This window comes from Hypomesus transpacificus, unplaced genomic scaffold, assembly GCF_021917145.1.
Source record: "Hypomesus transpacificus isolate Combined female unplaced genomic scaffold, fHypTra1 scaffold_249, whole genome shotgun sequence".
Lineage (NCBI taxonomy): Eukaryota > Metazoa > Chordata > Actinopteri > Osmeriformes > Osmeridae > Hypomesus > Hypomesus transpacificus.
Window position 1 is genome coordinate 73,839 of NW_025813777.1, and position 22,580 is coordinate 96,418.

Sequence of the window (22,580 nt, forward strand, 5' to 3'; positions counted from 1 at the left end):
TCTAATCGAAACGGAATTCCCATCATTTAAGAACATTAATCACAAGGAGAAGGGTTTCACAGTCAGAAGCTGCCAGGGGAAAACCATAGGCCTAATAGTATAAGACTTCATGGCCGGGTTGTCTAAACTCAGCCTATTTAGAGAGACATTGCCTCAAAAATCCCAATGTAAATACAAAATTGAGCTGAAATACAACGGCACACTTGTGTCCTTGCGTCAAGCAATGCTAATGCTATTCATTGAGAAGTTAAAGTCAGATGTAGAATAAGTAGCTAAAGGTTAAAACATATTTCGTTTGTTAATTTAGGAATGTAGGTGGGGTACATTTTTTGTCAAGCCTGTATCAAAGAATGGTGTTGGAACATTTATTTTTAGTAGGATCACACACTTTACCTTAATAAAAGGCCAAGGTCACCGCAGCTGTTTTGACGGAAATGTACCGGTTCTCATTGTCTTGCACCATTAAAAAGCAGGGCACGCCGATTACATTTAGATAAAATAGCTCACCAGCTAACAAATAACAAACAGCTAATTTGGAATTGTATTATTGTTAATGTTGTTAGACTATTAATACCCAACTATTTTAAAGTATGTTTTTATTGTTTGGTATTCTCCATTGACTGACTGTCATTATATTATTGTTACACTATTTCGTTTCGACCGTCTCGCCATTTTCTGAGATTGTATCGCATACATAGGAAATGAACAGTGATTAAACGAATTACATTATGACAAATGTAGATTCTACATGGGCTGTATGGGGCGACAAATGTGCTATTCGGTCATCTTATTCTCTCTGAAGCGATACTGATAGTTTTGTGGACAAGAAGGTATGTTGTGTTGCGACACAATGTAAACAAAGAACTATGGCAAAAAATATAATAAAACGTATTTTTTCAATTATTAAACCATGTTTGTAAATAAATGTAAATTAAGCCTTTTTCCAAAATATACAGATTTCAGTCATAGTATCACAGATTCTTTCTTTTTTAATTCAGATTTTAAAAAATAAAGAGTGAAAGGATTTTAGGTTTTAAAAGGTAAAGATCAATTGAAGAGATATATTTCTCATAGAAACCCTTTCTATAATTATTTTTTGCCTGAATGTAAACACAACACACACACCTACAGATTTATAAGATGCATTGTTTGAGGATGCGTGGAGTGTATGTGAGTGACAGTAAGTGAGAGAAGGCAGTACTGTAAATGAATGAAACCCAGCTCACTCACTCACGCTCTCTCTCTCTCTCTCTCTCTCTCGCATCTCACTATTCATTGGTCCCTTGCCCCTCCTCCTGCCCCCCTCTCCTTGTCTGGGGTTGGAGCTGCAGCGTGAGGGGCTCCAAGGAAAACAAGGCAGTAGAAGACTACTCCTCTCCTCCTCTTCACTCCTCCTCTCCTCCACTCCTCCACGTCCACTCTCTCCTCTCCATTCACAGAGTAGAGAGCCCTGGTGCCCGTCGGACCAGACCCCACTGCATGGACTACCGACGCTCACCACAAGAAAACGGTTTCAAAACACTTTTATTTGACTTTGTCTCGAGCGAAGATTCGACGGGTTTACCAAGGAAGCTCCTCCACCATGAGGATTTGTTTGTCTTGACTTCTCAGAGAACAGCAGGAGCCAGTGGGTTAGTAAACACTGACTAAGACCTCGTAGCGTTCTCTACCCGGCTGAAAGGCACGATCAGGTTGTGTGTTTTTTGCAGCCAGACCCCAGGGTGGTATCCAGGTGTGTCCCGTTGCCACGTTGCTCCCAAACAGAGAGATGGGTTCAGACGTGCGTGACCTCAACACTCTACTGCCTCCAGTGCCCTCGCTCTCTGCCGGGCCCAACTCCAGCTGCACCGCCCTGCCTGTCACCTCTGCCCCGCAGTGGGCACCTGTGCTGGACTTCCACAGTGCGCCCACCTACAGCTCCCTGGCCCCCCATTCTTTCATCAAGCAGGAACCCAGCTGGGGGGCTCCGGACCCCCACGAGGACCCCCACTGTGGCCTCAGCGCCTTCACTGTGCATTTCTCGGGGCAGTTTACGGGCACCGGGGCCTGTCGCTATGGGGCGTTTGGAGCCCCGTCGGCCCCCAGCCAGCCCACCCCCACCCACCAGCCCAGGATGTTCAGCAACGCACCCTACCTGACCAACTGCATGGACACACAGACGCCCTCCAGAAACCAGGGTAAGATCCCCGCTGTGGTCCTCTTTATTCTCTGTCAGAGGGAGTTTAGATGTCCTGGAGGAATTGGGTTCCTCTGATTCTGTTTGTGTATTTATACGGGGTGTTCTCTGTTGAGGGAAGTCTCTGTTCCTTAATAGAGGTCATCGGTGCCACTGTGGGTACAAATATTTATAACTGGTGTTTAAAACACCTAAAATACACAGATTAATTAATGTTTTTCTTTTGAAATGATGAAATCTGTATTCAAAAATCTGTTGAATATGTTTTACCACGCAAAAAGATACAATGTTATTGTTGTGAAAACTATTTTATTTCTAACAAATAGCTGTTTGTTGTTTAGTTTTATGCTTGTTATTATCAGTATAATTGTTCACTTATGATTAATTAAATAATTATCTGTAATTAGATCAAAACAAGTTGGTAGTTTCTTACCTTCCATATTGTAGGGGTTGTATTAAAAATATTTATTATTGCTCTCAATGTTTTCTAATAGCTTTCACTATTCCATTATGTTATGATTTTTTCAGCTAGCAGCTTTCTGTTTGTAAAAGAAACCAAATCATTACCCAATTTTTTCTTTATACATATATGTATAAAGATTTGTTTTTAAATAATACATATTTTGTATATACATAATACATAATGTATATATGTTCAGAAAAGGTTAACAAATTAAATACATTTATTCCTAATTAAGCGGATCCTGTCCGATTTTATTTAAGTAACTTGCATCTTTATTTTCAGTTTTATTGTACTTAGCATATTATAGTCTGAATACTAGTATGAATAACATAATTTAAATATCCACTGAAACAAACACAACTGAATAGACATTTTTCCAAGAAGGAACCATAAACAAGAAAACAAATGTAGTTTTAAGAGTATCACAAATGAAACATTTTCTAAATGCCGTTAAACTGCCTCATCCGTCTCTCAATACTGATTTCTGTGTTTGTTTTCTATTACAAATTAACTACTTAATAATATCTTCTAATATATTGCCAGCTAAATTGTTGTATCACATCATCAAATACAACCATCTGCTGTTATCACCTCATATCTCTGCATCTTGCATTGTAATGTAGCTGTTCATTCTCAAACTCAATAGTTCAGTTGGAGGTTCAGACGAAATATTTAAAAATAACATGATTACTTAAATTACATAATTTGCTACTGTAACTGGTCAAGTGTTTACAAAACAAACCTTGACTTTAAGTCCACACACTCACACACTCATTCAAACACTAGGTTACCTGGAAATTATGCATTGTTATATATGTATAACCAAATGTAAAGTGAGGCTTTTTTTGTACAAGTATTGTGTCTGATGTATGTCAAGTGAGTCGACAAAACATTTAACTGAAGTAAAAACTGTGAGGTAGCTTAGGATGGACACTGATTACTGAATTGTTAAAAGTCAGCGCACTGACGTGAAATAAAAATGAAGGTATCTTTATCTCATCAATTCAGGTTCCAATTGATTTCAGATCAATTCAGTTTAGAGCTCTTTCAGCATATCCTTTCCAGAATTTACAAAGATATTTATGAAAGAATTCATTTCAATTGGCTTTTATTTTTTGTAAAATAAATTGATTCAGGAGTATCTGTTATTTCATATTTTCTGTATTTGCAATACTTTGTTTGCTAAATCTTCGATCACTTTGAGTATTTCTTTAAAATGCAAGCATCATTATCTAACATTTCCCTTGAGCCACATATGATGTCTCATCCACAAGTGTCTTGCTGCGCAGAACTGTAAACTACTGTGGAAGTAGACCAGTGTCTAACTAAACCAACATCAAGAGAAGCTAATTTTTAATGACTTATATTATTATTATTTTTTGACTTTTAATTAACTTACGCAATACACCTCAAGCACCAAAATATTTCGAGTTGCATCAAAATTGACCCCTTCTCTCTCCACTGCACTGGGAGTTCCCCTTCAGAAGACAAATAGAGACTTTTAATGAGCCCCTGCTCACCTCCTCCGACCCCCCCCCCTCCCCTCCCCCGACCCCCCTTTACCCAGACAGAGCACTGGTTAAAGTGGCGGCTGTAATTAATGGACTTTCTGTGTGTGTGTGGGTGTGTGTGTGGGTGTGTACTTGAGCATGTGTGAGTGTGTGTGAGTGAGTGTGTTCTTAATGACCTAGTGCTCCTCCCTGGGTCACATTCAGGCATGACTCTTGGTGAAGTGGTCATGAAGTCAGACTAAGCTTGACCATCCTTTGTTTGTTTAATTCTTGACACTCACTTTCACTTCTCCACAGGGTGTGTGTGTGTGTGTGCACATGTAAAATGAACATTTGTGGACAGTGGGTTATAGGTAAAGATAGATAGACTTAACTAAATGAAAAGCATCTCACTGTAATTCTTGGCTTACAACCATGAACACTGAACGTTGCATTTGACCAGAGTTTACAGACAGGTTATGGTGGATCGGTTGAGCTTCTGTTTGTGCGTCCTCCAGGTTACAGCACCATGGCTTTCGATGGCAGTAGCAACTACGGCCACACCCCCACACACCACACCCCCCAGTTCTCCAGCCCGGCCTTCAAACACGAAGACGCCATCACACAGCAGAGCAGCATGGGTAAACAACCAACCACTTACATTCGGACACTCGGCATGTGTGTGTGCACGTGTGCGTGTGTATATGAAACATGTTCATAGTAAGGTAGCCCTGTCTCATGTTTGTAAGCCCTAGGACCACAATTCCAATGGTCAAATGTTTGTTAGGTGTTGGTGTTTAGAATGAAGGTAAGTAGCAGAGTTTGGCTCTCTGGATGGTTGCGTGGGTACACATACAGTACATATGAAAAACAAACAATCGCACACACATATGTCAAGCGGACACACATACATGTGCCTTCTGCACAGTGGGCTCACCCTGGGTACCTGGCCTGCCGGTGACTGATAACCTCCGCACCATCCTAGGCATTCCATCCAGTCCCTGACCCCTGCAGACCACTCTGTTAAGCGTGGGGCTCATTATTGGACTGTCGTCATATTTAGGTGTCTTTTTTTTATGTGGGAACGATCACTTGAGGAAACGGAGATATGAGGTGCTTTGGAATGTTCAGCACTGTCCTGGGAGCCATCCAACATGTCCACAGAGAGAAAAGAGAGAAAGAGAGAGAGGACAGAGTGACGTAGAGAGAAAGAATAGGACTTAGTCAAAGAGATGGAAGGAGAGAGGATGGAGTGAGAGAGATTGAGGGAGAGAAAGACAGAGGGAGAGAGAGACACAGAGAAAGACAGAAGGAAAGAGAGAGAGAGAGCTATAAACAAGAAATTAAAGATATCCCTGGGCGAAGGGCCTACTGCAAGCCTTGCTGCTAGATATGTCTCTCAATGTCACAACCTGAGGGACAGTGAACCAACCCTGTATGACTGTTAAAATCATTCTGTATATTAACATGCATTTATGTGTCACTGTTACACTTACTATGCTACTGTTATTTTGCCATGTTATTATTGTTGTTAGACTCCTTGTTAAATGTTATGATAAACATGTTAAAATGTCCTTTCAATATGGACTGCTTTGGCAATACTGCTCAACCCGAACTGTCATGCCAACAAAGCATTCTGAACTGAACTGAGAGAGAGAAAGAGACAGAAGAATATGAAGAGAGATGTGTTTCCGTGGCTTCAAAGAGGCATATGTTGTTGTTCTGGGTCCGTATGGCTACATATCCTAGGATCCTCCACTTAGAGTTATATTCTTGTTTTCCTCGGAGGAGAACTGTCTGTTAGTGACCCAGAACTATCAGTATTAAGCTTTACTGCTCTCTGGAAAGGGAGGGCTTTCTGTAACAGAGTCAGAAATTACAGGCATTAAATTCAAAGTTAAGTTAAAAGTGACGTTTTTTTTGTATTTTGCTTAATGGTGTAAAAAGTTTAGTAATACAATTTCACTTCAGTGTATGTGTGCAGTACACTATGCTGTTAACACCTGTGTGTGTGTGTGTCTGTGTGTATGTGTGTGTGTGTGTGTGTGTATGTGTGTGTGCAGCAGAGCAACAGTACAGTGTCCCTCCTCCGGTGTATGGATGTCACACCCCATCAGACACCTGTACAGGCAGCCAAGCTCTTCTACTGAGGAACCCTTATAACAGGTAGGACGACTGCTACCCTAACCTAGGGAGGGAGTCAGGTGGCTGAGCGGGTAGAGCATCGGGCTAGTAATCTGAAGGTTGCCAGTTCGATTCCCGGCCAGTACACATGACGTTGTGTCCTTGGGCAAGGCACTTCACCCTACTTGCCCCGGGGAGAATGTCCCTGTACTTACTGTAAGTCGCTCTGGATAAGAGCGTCTGCTAAATGTAAATGTAACCTAACCATAACCATGATCCTACTATCAGCTACCTACTCTGACCGTAATATCAAAATACACAACGTGTTATTTTCATCTGAAAAAATCAAAATACCTACCAAAACAAACCCTGGTCATAACAAAATATGTCCAATATAAGTAAATATATATTGAACAAAAATACAAAAATATATATTGTACTGCATATTTTTTAGGGAGTTTTGATATGATTTGAGTTCGGTAAAGGTGGACAGGAAATATGCAGGCAGAGTACAGTATAGGACAGGTTCACCCCAGCTCTTCCTATCTGTCTGTCTGTCTGTCTGTCTTTCTTTCTCCCTGGCTGCCTGCTTGGTTGGTTGCCTGTGTGCTTGTCTATCTGTCTGTTTGTTTGTTTGTTTGCCTGTCTGTCCAGCTTCCTGTCTGTCTGGCTACACTGCCCCCAGCACACACTGTCTGGTAAGACAATAATCCTCGGAAGCTTCCAGAAAGGAGGCCAGAAGCTTCCAGAACAGAGGCCCAGACAAGCTTCCAAAACAGAGGCCTACAGAATCACAGAGCCACTGAGCTCCTCCATCTAGCTCCCGGAAGAAGGAAGTAAAGGAACAGTGGCAGGAAGTTGGCCTAGGATACTGATATCCAGGAAATGATTGAAAATAAAGACATAGATCAACTTTATGTTCCATAAATGTTCCGCTCGACTGGAACCGCAAACTATTCTTTCCCCTTCTATTATCCAAACACAATTATTTACAGTGGAAAAAACAAGATCCGTGAATATCTGTGTTTCCAAAACAAGCTTTTTTAACTGATAAAATGCAAACAAGAGTTGATCAAGTTTGGATCACCGTGGGATGCTCAGTACCTAGTGTTGTTGGATGGGCTTCAGTAACCAGCAGAGGTGCCCTCATCATCGTCAACATACACTTTCTAATCCCCTTCTGCTCCTCTGACCCTGCACACTGCTTAGCCACTCCCATTGATAAGTAGCTATGAAGAGAGAGAGACAGAGAGACAGAGAGACAGAGAGACAAGGAGACAGAGAGACAGAGAGACAGAGAGACAGGGAGACAGAGAGACAGGGAGACAGAGAGACGGGGAGACAGGGAGACAGAGAGACAGGGAGACAGAGAGGGAGGGAGACAGAGAGGGAGGGAGGGAGGGAAAGCGAGATAGAGAGAAAGAGAGAAAGAGAGAAAGAGAGAGGCTCAACTGAGCAGGGGAGACGGCACAAAATGATGGCTCATCTGGAGACGGCACAAAATGAGCGCACATTCCACAGATACCTTCAACATTTTGTTTGCAACTCCAGGGGAACATAAAGATTCTAAATAAGCGAATAGTTCTTGATAAGAGTGAGTGTGGTAGTTAGCCCATTGGACCTGCTCTCTCATAAACAGTCTTATATCTCATATCACACACACACACACACATGCACACATACACATGGATACACACACACACACGCAGTCTGATATCTGGGCTGGGGAAAGGGCTGGGAATCCTCAAATCAAAGCGCTCCAGTCCTGACATGGCCCCTCTAATCAGCCGGCCTGGTACCAGCAGCTCTGTATTTAGACAGGACTCAGCTACAGATTCAGCTATGCTGTTAGCACAGCGACTCAGAACTACGCTCCATAAAAACACTGAGAGCTTATCAAACGCAGAGGTGGGAGGCAGACGCTTACTGTCTGAGCTGAGTTCTGTAGTACCAGAGGCCAGGCTGATGTAGTACCAGAGGCTAGGCTGATGTAGTACCACAGGCTAGGCTGATGTAGTACCAGTGGCTAGGCTGATGTAGTACCAGAGGCTAGGCTGATGTAGGACCAGAGGCTAGGCTGATGTAGTACCAGAGGCTAGGCTGATGTAGTACCAGAGACTAGGTTGTTGTAGGACTAGAGACTGGGCTGATGTAGTACCAGAGGCTAGGCTGATGTAGTACCAGAGACTACGATGATGTAGTATCAACGGCTAGACTGATGTAGTACCAGAGGCTAGGCGAAGACCTCTAAACACATTCATTTTAGATTTGCAGATTACCTGAACATGAATTATTTAGATCATCTTATGATTTATGATGGTTGTTAAACTAGTAACTGTTGATGGATGTGAATGTGGGTCGGCAAATCCCACTCCAGTCAAGGTTTGGAGATGTTTTTTACAGGCTATTTAGTGATGATGACGAGCTCACTAGAAAATACCTTCAAGATAAACATATCTTTAAAGACATATGATCACAGCATGAGCAGAAGAACGTGGTACTTTTACAGTACGTTCAGCCATCCGTACAGTAGGACCCAGCCTGCTGTCAGCAGGGTACCAGGCACCACAACGACCCAGGCACGGCGAGCAGTTTCTGGGGAAGGAAGACTGAGCGCTGGGGTGTCAAGATGGAGGTGATGAATGGCAGCTATGTGTTAGGGAAAGCACCTGCCAGGTTAACTAATGGTGCTTGGGCCTGGCCTTTAATAACGAATGGCCATGTGGGGTGTGAGAGATGCTGGGTATTTGATTAACTGGATGTATCGTTAGTGTGTGTGTGTATGTGTGTTAATGTGTGTTCTCTATGTGTGGCACATTCACAAGCTGTTGCCCAGGGTTCTGAGAGTGTGTGTGTATGTGTGTGATTGAGGCATTTCTAAACCTCTCTTTCTAAACTGCTCTTTAGTACCATTGATTTTTCGACAGGTTTTTCACCTATCCACCAAGTCCTCGACCAATCTAACTAGTCTAAATCCACAAGTATACATCCAACTGTGTACAATGACCAGTTACTAAATCCACCAGTGTAAAAAGACCAGTTTAAAACAACACGTCTTTAATCCATGGCTCTTAAAATCCTCTTTTCTTATTTGTTCCGATCCAGCAGTGATAATTTATACCAAATGGCCTCTCAGCTGGAATGCGTGGCATGGAATCCTGTAAACACGCTGGCTTCTACCATTAAGAGGTATGTTCCCCGGCCCAGATAACTAGCCATACTGTCTGGTATACATACTATAACTATACTCTACTGCAGCTGCTAGCTTGCTGGCTCTCGCTGTCACAGAGAAACACAACTTTGATCTCGGTTAGCATCCATTCATCTACGTCCAAGTAGAACCAACTAGAAGCCTGTCTGGGTGGAAAATGGGGGGGGGGGGGCTCTGCTTTATTAAATCACACATCTGACCAGTCACTCACTGGCATTGTTAAGCAGGCTGATTTAGTGAACGTTGGAGAGAACAGAGACGGAGAGCTTGGGGGGGGTGTGGTAATAAATACTTCATTTCTCACTTTCTCACTGAGGCGATTGGAAGGACTCATGTTTGATCGTAGACCGTCATAGGAAGAACGGGTTTGGCTTTGTGAGATCTCGTCTTCCTTACAGCATGCGGGCAAGACATGCTTAAGTTCCACGAGAACAATGCACGCACGCGCTCACACACACACACACACACTGTGGTCGAGCTGTGGCCGTACAGTGTGTGTGTGTGGGTGAGTGTGTGGCCGTGTGTGTCCAAAGAGTCCAGTGACACGTATGTTCGGACAAGGATTCTTCCGCCCGAGTCGGACCCTTTTTTACACAGCTCTTGAACGAAAACAAGCATTTAACGTCATCGGTTTATGATTTCATTTGTGTATGATTGATTCGAGTCTCAGATTGGGTGTAGTCTGTTCACTTCGCCTCCTGGCGGTGTGTCCGCTCTGGGGGGAAAAAACATCCTGCTCTGCCTCTGCTGTACAGCCTGACCTGGCCTTGACCAGGCTGGGCTGGGAGGCTCCGGAGCAGAGGAAGAGGAGCCGTGTCCTGCTCTGCTCGACTCGATTCGACTCTCGTCTGCTTCACTTTACTTGACTCTACCCGATTCTACTCTGCTCTGCTCAATTCTACTTGAGTCTGCTTTGCTAAGCTCTACTCTGCTGTTAGTCTACTCTGTTGGGCTCTTCTCTGCTCTGATCCATTCCACTCTGTCCTACTTCACTCTACTCTACTCTGTCCTGCCCTGCTCTGGGAACGGAAAGCTGGTGGAAGTGTATTTCAGGGAGGCTTGCAGATCAGAGCCAAGCTCAGCAGCCAGCAGAATTAGGCTCCTTTCCATTTTTTTCTGAATTCACTCGTTTTTTTAATTTATTTTTAGCTCTTTGTTGCTCTTCGACTATATTTACTTTGTGCAGTTGAAGTCCACATCCCAAAGTAAAACTAAACTGAATACTCCAACATGTATCTAGTTATCTAGAGGCCTGGTCTGACCCCTGCAGCAACCCCAGGTCTCCTCAGGTCCAAGAGAGGTCTGGGGGGGTAAGGCTGGGGTGACTGGCCCAGGACCGAGAGGGGGGGGGGACTGGGTGATTAATCTGCTGCTGGATGAGGAGCTGGGGAGCTCAGGGTTGTGGAGAAGCAGCCCAGGAGTCTTATCTCCAGGGACATGAGCTGGAGCAGTGTGACCCGCATCTTCCAGATACAACCAAACCACGATCCTTACCAGCCAGGCCCAAACTAACCCCCAGAAATACACGCGCACGCACACACATGCAGTACACACATACAACACACATACATAAAGTACATACACACACGTACAGTACACACACACTTACGCACCTCACTCAAGTGAGGTGAGAGAGTGGCTGTAATGATCGGCTGCATGATTTACTGCAGGCGTCTGCCCAGCTCACACTGTCTCCACCCCCTCGGCCTCTGCTTGTACATCGAGAGACAAACACGCACAGAGCGAGGAGGCACCCTGTGTCCTCACCTCCCTTCGGGTCTGTTCTGACTTCACGGGCGTCCATCCTCCTGTCAGACGCAGGGATTCCAAACAGACCTTTATTTGTTTACCCGTGCAAAACCTGCCGCACATCAGTCTGGAGCTGATGAGTGGAGCAGTAGAGGAAGCAGGCCTTCCTCCATCTGTCTGCTGTGTTTTACCTCTGTGAGAGAAAAAGGGGGGTTTGGTAGACTGGACTACTGGACTGGCAGCCCAAAACTATTGGTTGTTTTTGGTGTGTTGCCTTCCAAGTGCCATGATACAAATAGTAGACCTTGCCTTTTGGAGAAAAATGAAATCCCGGGATTTTTATAATATATTGGTGTTGATGTATAATAGTCACATTTATGACCACGGTATAAACAAAACCACAAAAGGAAGGATGGGTGGAGGGAGGGAGGGAGGCAGCCAGGGCGGGAGGGATGGAGGGGGGGAGAGAGGGATGGAGGGAGGAAGGGAGGGACTGAGGGAAGGAGGGAGGGAGGCAGGCAGGCAGGCAGGGAGGGATGAAGGGAGGGATGAAGGGAGGGATGAAGGGAGGGATGAAGGGAGGGAGGGAGGGTGGGGGGTTCCAGAGAAAGACCCTAGTTGATCCCCAGGTAGCTTGAGAGACCCGCATGGTGACTGGTCATGGGGATAAATCCCTCCGTGTCAGGAAGTAAGCCAGACATGGTCTCCTGGTGCTGCTGGGTCAGGGTGTTGGTCCCCTGGGGTTCAGATGGATATATGGGGCTCATGCTGCTGTCCTATCAATGCTGATCTCTCCATGCTGCTGTCCTCTCAATGCTGATCTCACTATGCTGATTTCTCCATGCTGATCTCTCCATGCTGATCTCACTATGCTGATCTCCATGCTGATCTCTCCATGCTGATCTCTCCATGCTGATCTCTCCATGCTGATCTCACTATGCTGATCTCCATGCTGATCTCTCCATGCTGATCTCTCCATGCTGATCTCTCCATGCTGATCTCTTCATGTGTTTGAACATTACCAGCTGCTTACACATTATTAAGCATATTTTACTGATTCTCTCTCTCATTCTCTCCATTTGTCACTTAATCTCTCTATCTCTCTCTCTCGCGCGCGCGCTCTCTCGCTCTCACTCACTCACAGAAGATGATCTTGATAATCCAAAGAAACATGTAGGCGGGTATTGCAAAGAAAATGTAACGAGCATGCAGCTGCTAATATATCTTGATTGAGCGTGTTGTTCTGTGTGTTCCTGTGTTGCAGCCATGCGGCCGGCTATGAGAGCGACCCCAACAGCCCCATGGTGTACAGCTGCAGCACCCAGTACCGCATCCACACACACGGGGTCTTCAGGGGACTACAGGTGGGCTACCTCCCCATCTCCCCCTCCAACATACACCTCACCATCTCCCCATCCAACACCACACACCTCACTAGTATCTCCCCATCCAACACCTCACCATCTCCCCATCCAACACCACACACCTCACCATCTCCCCATCCAACACCACGCACCTCACCATCTCCCCATCCAACACCACACACCTCACCATCTCCCTATCCAACAGTCAGAAGGTCATCCTTTCCCTCACCTTGACTGCTCCACTTTGTACATTTGCAAGCTGAGGTAGAGAGGGAGAACGGAGAACGAGAGAGAACATTTTTTGGGAGTAGAGCCTTACGCAAGGAGAGGGTAATGCAGGAGGAAGCAGGCCTCGTTCCGAAACAGCTGAAGCATGTAAAAGGCATGCAAGGGTGAAAAGACCGAGAGGAATCACTTTCCACATCTCCATTAGCAATAAAGCTACGGTTTCTATGCGCCGGCTCGACGCTAATAAATCACTCGATCTTAATTAATGTCCGTCAGCGGCCTTAAAGGCCTGAGAGCAGACAGTCTCCAGACCTGGGCTCGTCGGAGAAAGGGACGTGTTTCATTTCAGCCCTCATCCTTCACTCCTCTCCCTTTTCCCTTGTTCATCGTTCCAAAGGGGAATGGATGAAGTATGAAACAGCCAAGGTTCAGTTACTCCATACAGATAGATGCTTGACTGAACCTTTATCTAACATTTATTTATAGGATTATAATATCAATATATCAAGTAAGAAATGATTATATCAAAGCTCCAATATTAAATCTAATTCTAGGTCAAATTGTATTGTTTATTATTTATATGTAGGTGCTAAAAAAAGGAAAAGGAAAAAAGAACATGTTTTCCCAATGTATTTGTTAGCAACCCAACAGCACAGTGTGAAGCGAACAGAGAGCAGCATGTCACTGGAGCCTTGTGGGCTTGGTAGATAAGGAAGCCTGTTAGGGTCATAAAGTACTCAGGTCATTTGCTTATCAATAGCTGCTAACACTACTCATTACTGCCCCAGAGCCCAGAGAGACCATTACACCAAGCATCTCCTAATGAGGAACAGATGGGGAGTATGCTTTGTGTGTGCATGTGTGTGTGTGTGTGTGTGTGTGTGTGTGTGTGTGTGTGTGAATGGATGTGTTACAGAGGGGTTGTTAGTGGGAGAGGGGCTGGGTGGGGAAGGTAGGGGTATTCGAGGTGAGATAGAGGATATGGGGTGAGGGAGAGGCGAAGGACAGAGAGAGAGAGAGAGAGAGAGAGAGAGAGAGAGAGAGAGAGAGAGAGAGAGGGAGAGAGAGAGAGAGAGAGAGAGAGAGAGAGAGTGAGAGAGAGGGAGAGAGAGTGAGAGAAAGAGAGAGGGAGAGAGAGAGAGAGAGAGAGAGAGAGAGAGAGAGAGAGAGAGAGAGAGAGAGAGAGAGAGAGAGAGAGAGGGAGAGAGAGCGAGAGAGAGAGAGAGAGAGAGAGAGAGAGAGAGAGAGAGAGAGAGAGAGAGAGAGAGGGGAAGGGGCCCGGCTGGAAGGGAGAGTGGGAGCGCTCGAGAGGGCAGAGATGGGGTGAGAGCGAGGCCCGTGACTAACAGCTCACAGTCAGAGAATAACTCAGCAGCAGAGTAAAAGTGAGGGCTGCTTTTACTGCTAATTATAATATAATGAGGCCCTCGTGCTCTCTAAGCACTCTGCGTTGTTAATGCAAATCACTAGGCCATATAAATGGTTATGTTATTAGTAGACTAATGTCTGTCCGTCTCCATTCTGTTTGGAATTGTTTGCGTGCGTGCTTGTGCGTCCGTGTGTGTATGTCTTTGTGTGCCAGTGTGTTGGCGTGTATGTATGCGCGTGCATGTGTTTATGTGTGTTAATGTGTGTGTGTGTGTTTGTTTGTGTGCGTGTATTCTTCCAGGACGTAAGGAGGGTCCCAGGCATCACCCCTGCCATTGTCCGCTCCGAGACCAACGAGAAACGCCCATTCATGTGTGCGTACCCCGGGTGTAACAAGCGCTACTTCAAACTGTCCCATCTGCAGATGCACGGCAGGAAGCACACAGGTGAGTCCGGGGGGGGGGGGGGGCAGGAAGGGTTGATTCATATTGTACCTTAGATGACATACTCTAGAGACCTGTGACATGTAACCCCCCTGTGTCGTCCGTCCCGTCCCCCCCGTGCCCCCATCCCCCAGGAGAGAAACCCTACCCATGTGACTTCACAGACTGTGGACGTCGCTTCTCCCGATCAGACCAGCTCAAGAGACACCAACGCAGACACACAGGTTTACCCTCCATTCCTCTCTCTCTCTCTGGCTTTCCTTCCCTCCTTCCTACTTTCTTCGCTCCACCCATCCCCGGCCCCTGCAGGTGGCCTCTCTGACTTCTTTCTCTGTGTCATGTACACCCCAGTGCATACTAGCCCCTTTGACATGCGGCCCCCTCCAAGTTCGCACTATTTAGGATTCGGTATGCTCCAAAGTCAATGCTAGCTTGAGGCCCAGCATGTTTTTGGAATGGCTTCCCTCTCTCTCAGCCTCTGCTCTACTCTGTCTGTCTCTCTCTCTCTCCCTCTGAACGGGTGTGTGCGTGTCTGTGTGTGTCTGTGTGTGTGTGTGTACGTGTATGTGTGTGTTTAGGAGTTAAACCCTTCGAGTGTGAGACGTGTCAGAGAAAGTTCTCTCGTTCTGACCACCTTAAGACCCACACTCGGACTCATACAGGTAAAACAAGTGCGTAAACTTTTATATTTCCACATCTTCTCATCAGTTTATCACTTCACAATGATGCCTTTTTATAAGAGACACAAAGGTGTTATACATTTCGATTTTTTCTTCATTATCTGCACCAGTCGTTAAAAAGTAAGCAAATGTTTCTGGGCTATAATTAGCCAAGCCATGTGAAAGTTACTGTCAATATGTGTCACATGTCTTACTCCCTACGTCCAAACTTAATTTGACATTCAAATAACTCCTTCATTCTCCCTCCCCCCTCCTCTTTTCTCTTCCCTGCATTTTCTCTCCCCCGCTTCTCTCTCCATCTCTCAGGTGAGAAGCCCTTCAACTGCAGGTGGCCTAACTGCCAGAAGAAATTTGCCAGGTCAGACGAGCTGGTACGACACCACAACATGCACCAGAGAAACCTGACCAAGCTGCAGCTGGCCATCTGACTTCTGCAGACACCACATCACGTCCTGCACGTTCCTTTGGAATCCATTTCAGTTCCCCAACGGGGCAACACATTTGAATCAACCAGGATCAAATTTAGGCCCACTCACACAAAGTTAGACCATTTGGCATTTGAGACGTTTAAGTGACGGCTTTCCTCAGACTCTCTCTCTCCCCCCCCCCCTTGCCTCCTCAGCCGGAAAGAGGTCTCATATGTCATGATATTTCAAATGGAAGAAAATGTGTTTCTTGCTTTGATGTAGATATGGTGTATTTACTTTGAAACTGTTGTCGTCACTCGTTCAATTTTTTGACTTTATTTATTTTCCTTTTGTTTATGGATTAAAATATCGTTCACTGGAATTCTTTTTGGAGGAGGAGGGATGTGAATGACGTGTCTGAAGTCTGAGTAACCGTGTTTGTAGGAGGAGCAGTACGCCTACTTATGTTGCTAAAGTTATACAGAACGCTTAGAACAGTTAGAAGAACACTTTGTTCCACATGGAACTCCATGGTTCAAGATTTAAAAAAACAAACAAGTTCTATCATCATAAGCTGACGTTTGTACCCTAAACAGTTCTTTCTGACTTTGTCAAATAGTTCAAAGTATGTAAATTTGAGACGGTTCTATGTAGCGCCCTTTGGTTAGTGTAGACCAGACCAGGCTGCCTCTGTTTCACCCTCCCTGAACCCTGGAGCCTCTGACCAGGACAGCCACTCGGACACTTCTGTGGAACTGTCTGGAAATATTGATTCATTTGGGCAGTGGATTTGGGGGCTGTGAGTTAAGACAAATGTCCAGGTCAGTCTGGTCGTGTGACCAACACCCTTTGGGTAGAGGTGTAAATAATAGTACAGAACCATGCATTATGTTGAAGATAAAAAGCCTGTCCACCGTAAAATGTGACTTCACTATTAGTCTAGACTAGGCTTACTTCAATGGGTCTAGGAAATGCTTTTAAAATGTGTATTTCATGTCATAAAACACAACTGTCATGGCAAGTTTTTTATGTAATGTGTAATAACTGCATAGTGGTTAATTTCTGCTGTTCCAACTTTATCATTCAATGTTTTTATACAGTATATATATACAGTGTATATATATATATATATATATATATATATATATATATATATATATATATATATATGCACTGTATATATATGCAGTATATTTTATATATATGTGGATTCTGTTTTTAGCGGTTGTGGTTGTAATTTTTTTTACTGTCTCCCTCTGCACCCCCATAAAGAATTGAAATGTCGGAATGATCTTGGCCAGAAAATACTTGAATTGACAAACAAACTCTTGTCTTTCCAGAAAATAACTCACAATGTATTTCATAATGAATAGTTCTGATGGAAACCAACCCGCACCATCATCCACTCTGATCATTTGATCTCAGATTAGATTGGTGTGCACATTCCTGTGTCTTCCTCTAAAACATGGATGTGCTTCTTCTCAAACTCAGCTCTCACTAAAAGTGATAATCTGCCTTTAATCCTTTCCTGCCTGGCATATTGTGTAACATGCACTGTAACCAACTGACACTGACCATACTGCCCAACGCAACTTCTACATTTTTCACACAGTGTTGTCAGAGAATACTGACCAAACTGATTGTAAATGGCCTGAACAAATTTTTCTCATTCTTCCCCCCCCCCCCCCCCCCCCCACACACGTAGAATTAATGAATGAATTCACGTATTTCCTGAAACAAATGCTATTTTCCACTCCAAAGTGGTTATAGTTATATAACATTGAGGTAAATCTAGTTGTTTTGATCCATTTGTTCCATGTTCGGCTGGCCTTGCAGTGTAAATCACCGTGATTCCTGGTGCTATTACTCATGCAGAAACCCCCTCCGTATCTCAGCTGAGACCACGCTTCATCTCTGTCTCCCTGCTCTTTGAAGAGAGGTGGCTGGTCTTCGTTACGGTCGGGCCTTCCACTCGTACAGCTCACAAAGGAGACGCTATTAAAACCCTCCCAAAAAAAGGAGGGGAAAGAAAAAAAAGAGTGACGCTCCGTGAGATATATGTTGTGGTTTGTGAGTACGTAAGGGGTCGGGAACGATATCTCAGTAGTTTACTGTTAAGACGAGCTAACCCGGGGTTTCATTTTTTTCCACACGCAGCATTTTGTCGTGGACTACTTTTTGTCGAACGCCCTCGGCTTGGCTACCCTCCCGACGTCCCATCAGACAGAGTCCGAGCCTGCGCTGGCTTTTTGGGTTGCCGGGCCGTTCTCATGGTCGTCTGAAAGGTGCCTCTGTTGAGAATGACTTGGGCACAAGCAAGAAGAGATATGGAGGCCCTCCTCTGATCCAACTTTGACACACGCCAGATAAAGAAGAGAGATGAGGGCAGCCGTCTTGTGATGGTTTCAGATCAGAGGAGGTCTTGGAGAGGTCGACCCCTCATGTCACTTTGACCAAACAATGAGCACCAGTTATCTGACGGATCCCAGTAGCATAAATACTGTAGAATACAGCGGAAATGGCCCAAAGAAGCAGTACAGCTTGCCCAGAGAGAACGGCTGGGAAAATACAGTTTTGAGTCTTGGAAACTTCTTAATTCCTTTTACGAAATCCTCCTAATCCCTACCCCATAGATTTACAATAAGGTTTAATATTGCAGCCCTGTGTCCACCCCCCTCAACCCTCTCAGTCCAACTTGTCTGTCAGACCAGAGTTGAAGGAGGAGAAATGAAGGTACTTGCCTATTGAAGGAGAAACAACAGGGGAAAGTAAAGGTTCAATACTGTTTGTTTATTTGGTTTGAGGTGAGGATTGGTGGCCCTTGACTTGGCTTAGCTACAGCCTCTCAGAGCTGAAGGAGGGGAGAGGAGATTTAAAGCATCAACTGGGTAGTAAATCATACAGAGGTTGGTCGGCATTATACTCCTCTCTCTCGACCCCCTCCCTTCATTTGGGGCCAAAGACATGTTCACCTGGGGGGGCAATCGAACTGGGACTGGGTCAGACAAGGGAGGGTAGAAAAGGGGGGTGGAGAGGTGAGAGGAAACAGGGAGAAGGTGGGGAAGCGAGAGCTATCCTCTGGGAAAATGTTGTAATTTCAGAAAAGTATCCTGTAGATGTTTGGGTCCTGGTACAACTCAGCACTACCCAATCCTCTGGAGGCACACACACACAGTAATACACAGACATATAGCCTACACACACACACACGCTGAGCTGTCCTGGCAGTACTCAGCCAGTACTCCTCCAAAGGCTGCATTCCTTCAGCTGCTGTCAGAACCCTCCTTCCGTATCAGGGGAATCCAGAAAATGCTTTGGGTCAAATAATTGAAGTTATTTGTCGTTTTCAATCATCTTGTTATGTTTTTGAACGGAACACAGTCATTTGGAAGGAAACACTGTGGGGCACCTGCCATAAAAGTCTGTGTTAATCCAGGATGGTCTTTCATCAAGAGCTGAGAGCAGCTGACAACGTTTGTGGCCCAGAGGGGAACAGCACAGGAGTGCATTTATATGATATGCAGGCATGTTGTGTAAGCCCAGCAAGATATCCAACATGGATAGGGGGGCTGTGGGGGGAATGAGGGGGGTAGGAGGTGCGCTCCTTCACATGCCTCTAAGAGAGAGCCAGAGTGGAGGCAGGTCTACCTGCTCGTACACCTGTGTGTTCTCCACACTTCCCGGTTCGGAGAAAGACATTTGATAGAAGTGTTGGTATACAACTTTGCTTGCAATAGTGGGGCGGCTTTGGCTCAGGGGGTAGAGAGGGTCGCCTGTTAATCACAATGTTGGCGGCTAGATCCCCGACTCAGGCCATGTGCAGAAATATCCTCTGAAGCCCAAGTTGCTCCCGATGGGCAGGCCGGCGTCTTGCATGGCTGCTCTGCTGCCGTCAGTATGAATGGGTGAATGAGAGGCAACATAGTCAAGCGCTTTGAGTGCCGCTAAGGTAGAAAATGCGCTACACAAATGCAGTCCATTTACCACTTACAAGGTAAGATTTAAGGTCAGGGGTAGGTTTAGGGTGAATTCAGTAGGACTCAAACAACAGTGTTGCGTTGCTATTAAAGACATATCGATTGAGAATGTGTCTGTGAGAATGTGAGAATGTGTATTCACAGATGTAGATACGTCCATAACTGTGTTGTCTTTTCAAGTAATGTTGAGAATGGGCTGCATACGGTCTATCTTCACATGTTAAGAGTGGCATGTGCTGTATGCACACAAGCGTCACACACACGTTGTGCAGTTTTGCTGGCCTATGATGAGCCCTTAAGTGTTGATTTATCTCCTGGTCTTAGTGAGGGGAAGAGAGTGATCAGAGTTTTGGGCGTTGATTTAAATGCCTTTTTACTGTGTGTGTGCTGGTCTTTCTCAGGGCTGGAGTCTCAGATAAATTAGAGCTTCTAATGTCCAGCTTTTCTCACTCTCTCCATCTCAATTTTATGCTCTTTCTTGTCTTTTACTTCTCTCTCTCTCTCACACACACACACACACATTGAGGAGTACATACAGTGGCTGCATTAGCCCTTCATTCCTTAATAAAACTTTGAAGCACGTCATTCAGCAGGCAGCGTCCATTTTGGAGGAATCTTCTCTCTGTCAGTGATAAAACAGCAGGGTTTCCTGGTCACCCTTCCTGCAGTATAGCACAGCCTGATCTTTAAATAAAAAAAAGACTTTTATGTTGAAAGGTAAACATTTCTTGTCCAGCATCCGGTCCATGAAATATTCCCCCAATAAAAACATTCCCTGTTATCTTGAATGATATGATCTAAGGAAAACAGCAGTTTAAGAAAAAATACTGCATGTATACATCAGCAAATACATCCTGGGACCCGACTCTGACACTAAAATAATTATTGTGTAGCCAATCTTTGAATTTGATTTACAGCTGAAGGAAAGCATTTTTCTTTTCATTGCCAAGACAGGAATCCATCAGTGTGGAAGACAATCTGGACGAAGGTGTTCTTCCCACACAGATTCATCTGGGGGGAATTGCAAGTCTTTTTTTGTAAGACTTGGAATTGGAAGTTGCTTCAAAAATGAAAGTGGCTAAAAGCATATGCTAAATTAATAAACTGTAAAACGCAAATCTTAATCAAATTGTTCAGAAGATAACAACGTAGCATTACCCATTGTGTGTGTACTGTGTGTGTCTGTGTGTGCGTGTGTGTGCTTGTGTGTGTATTTGAATGTGTGTGTCAACTGGCATGTGCTGAAAATAAGAGTCAACTCCTGTACATCAAGGCAACATCTCCCTCTAGTGAGCAATATACTATTTGGCAGTTCCTGTTTAGTCTCTGTGTAACTGAAAAAATAAATATGGAAAAACTACACTGTCATCTAGTGGCTAAAAATGGAATGGCAGGGCAACAATTTAGTGGAGTTCAATACATTTCAAACTGCTTGTTGCCCATTCATTCAGACCAATACCCCTCCCTTGGGGTGGTCTCTGTACCAGGCCAGGGCCAGGGATGCCAGAGGCACAGTTGACCCCAAACTCTCTCTTTTTCCTACCCCTCCACCGAGGGAGAGAAACGTGTGGAGTGTGTTTGTACAACCAAGTATCAGATTCCATTCCATTCCACATCCATCACCTGCGAGACAGCGAGCAGGAAAAGCGATTGGTCGGCACCTGGTAAGGTCACGGGTTACGTGCTAGCCTGTCGGTCAGATTTATGACGTGTCAGCGAGCTTTGCGACCAAGGATCAGGGTCTGAAAACAAGAAATGTCTGGATGACGAAGCATTCACTTTCTCACACTGTGGGTCAGGGTGGATCTCCATCTTGGACCCCATCTTCTAAGAACCACGTCCTGGAGATGAGTGTAGTTGTCATGGATTTGATTATTTGTTGTGTGTCTAGTCATGTTTTTAAACACTGAAAGAGGAGAGACCATGGAGAGTGCATACCAATATTGATATATATATATAGAGGGCCATATACAGGGGGTTGTTTAGACATACAGATACAGGGGGCTGTATGAAAATAAAATACATATAGGGAGCTGTATAGTTAAATAGATATATTGGAGACTGTATAGACAACATGTAGGAGGCTGTATATAAGGCAGCCCCAGAGAGAGGCCGTCCCAGTCCACCCAGCACCAGGGACAGCGGGCCAAGCCGTCTCACGGCCGGCTATTCCTTTTAAGCGCTTTCCCGCTTGCCATTCTAAGTTCGCTAATTAGCGCCCCGGTGCACAAAGGCTGAGCCGACAATCTCAGATGGGGAGAGAGAGACTCCAACCAGAGCGAGCGAGTGCTGGTTGCCGACGCAATAAAGTCAGTCACGAAAAGTTTCAGTTTAGTGCCTCAGGTGCACCCCTGGCTTCCACTCAGGGTCTGACGCGTGGAAGACGTTTTCTTTATAAAGTGTTTCTTTTGCCAATTAAACGCACGCGTCTATCCCTTCTCTTTCGCTCTGTTCGCCTCTCTCACACTAGTGGGCTCTCATTCTGAGGCGATGCTGGACGGTGATGTTCCCTCCTGTCCACATGGGGGCAGTGTAAGTCCTCCTCTCAGAGCCTGCTCCCAGCAGCCCTGGGCAGGAGAAACTGTGAGGTCCCGGGGTTCCGTGTAAGTACGGACCTGCTGTTTGCCTATCAAATAAGGACAGCTTGGAAAAGAGAGAGAGATTAATAATGAATGATGTGCAAGGAGTTGTGTGTCCATATTGATTATTTGGGTAGCTACACTGTAACAAATTTCTGTAATTTCTACAGCAACATTTTACAGTAACTTCTTGTTCTGTCATTTTACAAAGTTTACCTGTATATTGCAATGCATTGTGGGTCGAAAAACCATTACAGTAGCCAACAGTTTTTTTCTACAATAATTATTGTGAAATTACAGGCATATTTGCGCTTGACTGTA

At 44.9% G+C, this 22,580-nt stretch overlaps 1 protein-coding gene across 6 annotated transcripts; it reads left to right on the plus strand.

Annotated features, from left to right (window-relative positions):
- Positions 1-1,768: 1,768 nt before the first annotated feature.
- wt1a (WT1 transcription factor a) lies at positions 1,769-16,312 on the plus strand. 6 transcript variants are annotated; one of them, XM_047014415.1, is made up of 10 exons: positions 1,769-2,177; positions 4,648-4,770; positions 6,193-6,295; positions 9,362-9,442; positions 10,857-10,862; positions 12,478-12,577; positions 14,475-14,619; positions 14,751-14,840; positions 15,195-15,287; positions 15,603-16,312. In XM_047014415.1, the coding sequence occupies exons 1-10, from the start codon at positions 1,769-1,771 to the stop codon at positions 15,722-15,724; spliced, it is 1,272 nt and encodes a 423-aa protein (XP_046870371.1). In that variant the 3' UTR covers positions 15,725-16,312. The 6 variants fall into 6 exon arrangements, with proteins under 6 accessions (XP_046870371.1, XP_046870366.1, XP_046870367.1 ...); XM_047014410.1 differs by lacking the exon at positions 10,857-10,862 and having other exon boundaries at positions 9,359-9,442; XM_047014411.1 differs by lacking the exon at positions 10,857-10,862.
- The last annotated feature ends 6,268 nt before the right edge of the window (positions 16,313-22,580 follow it).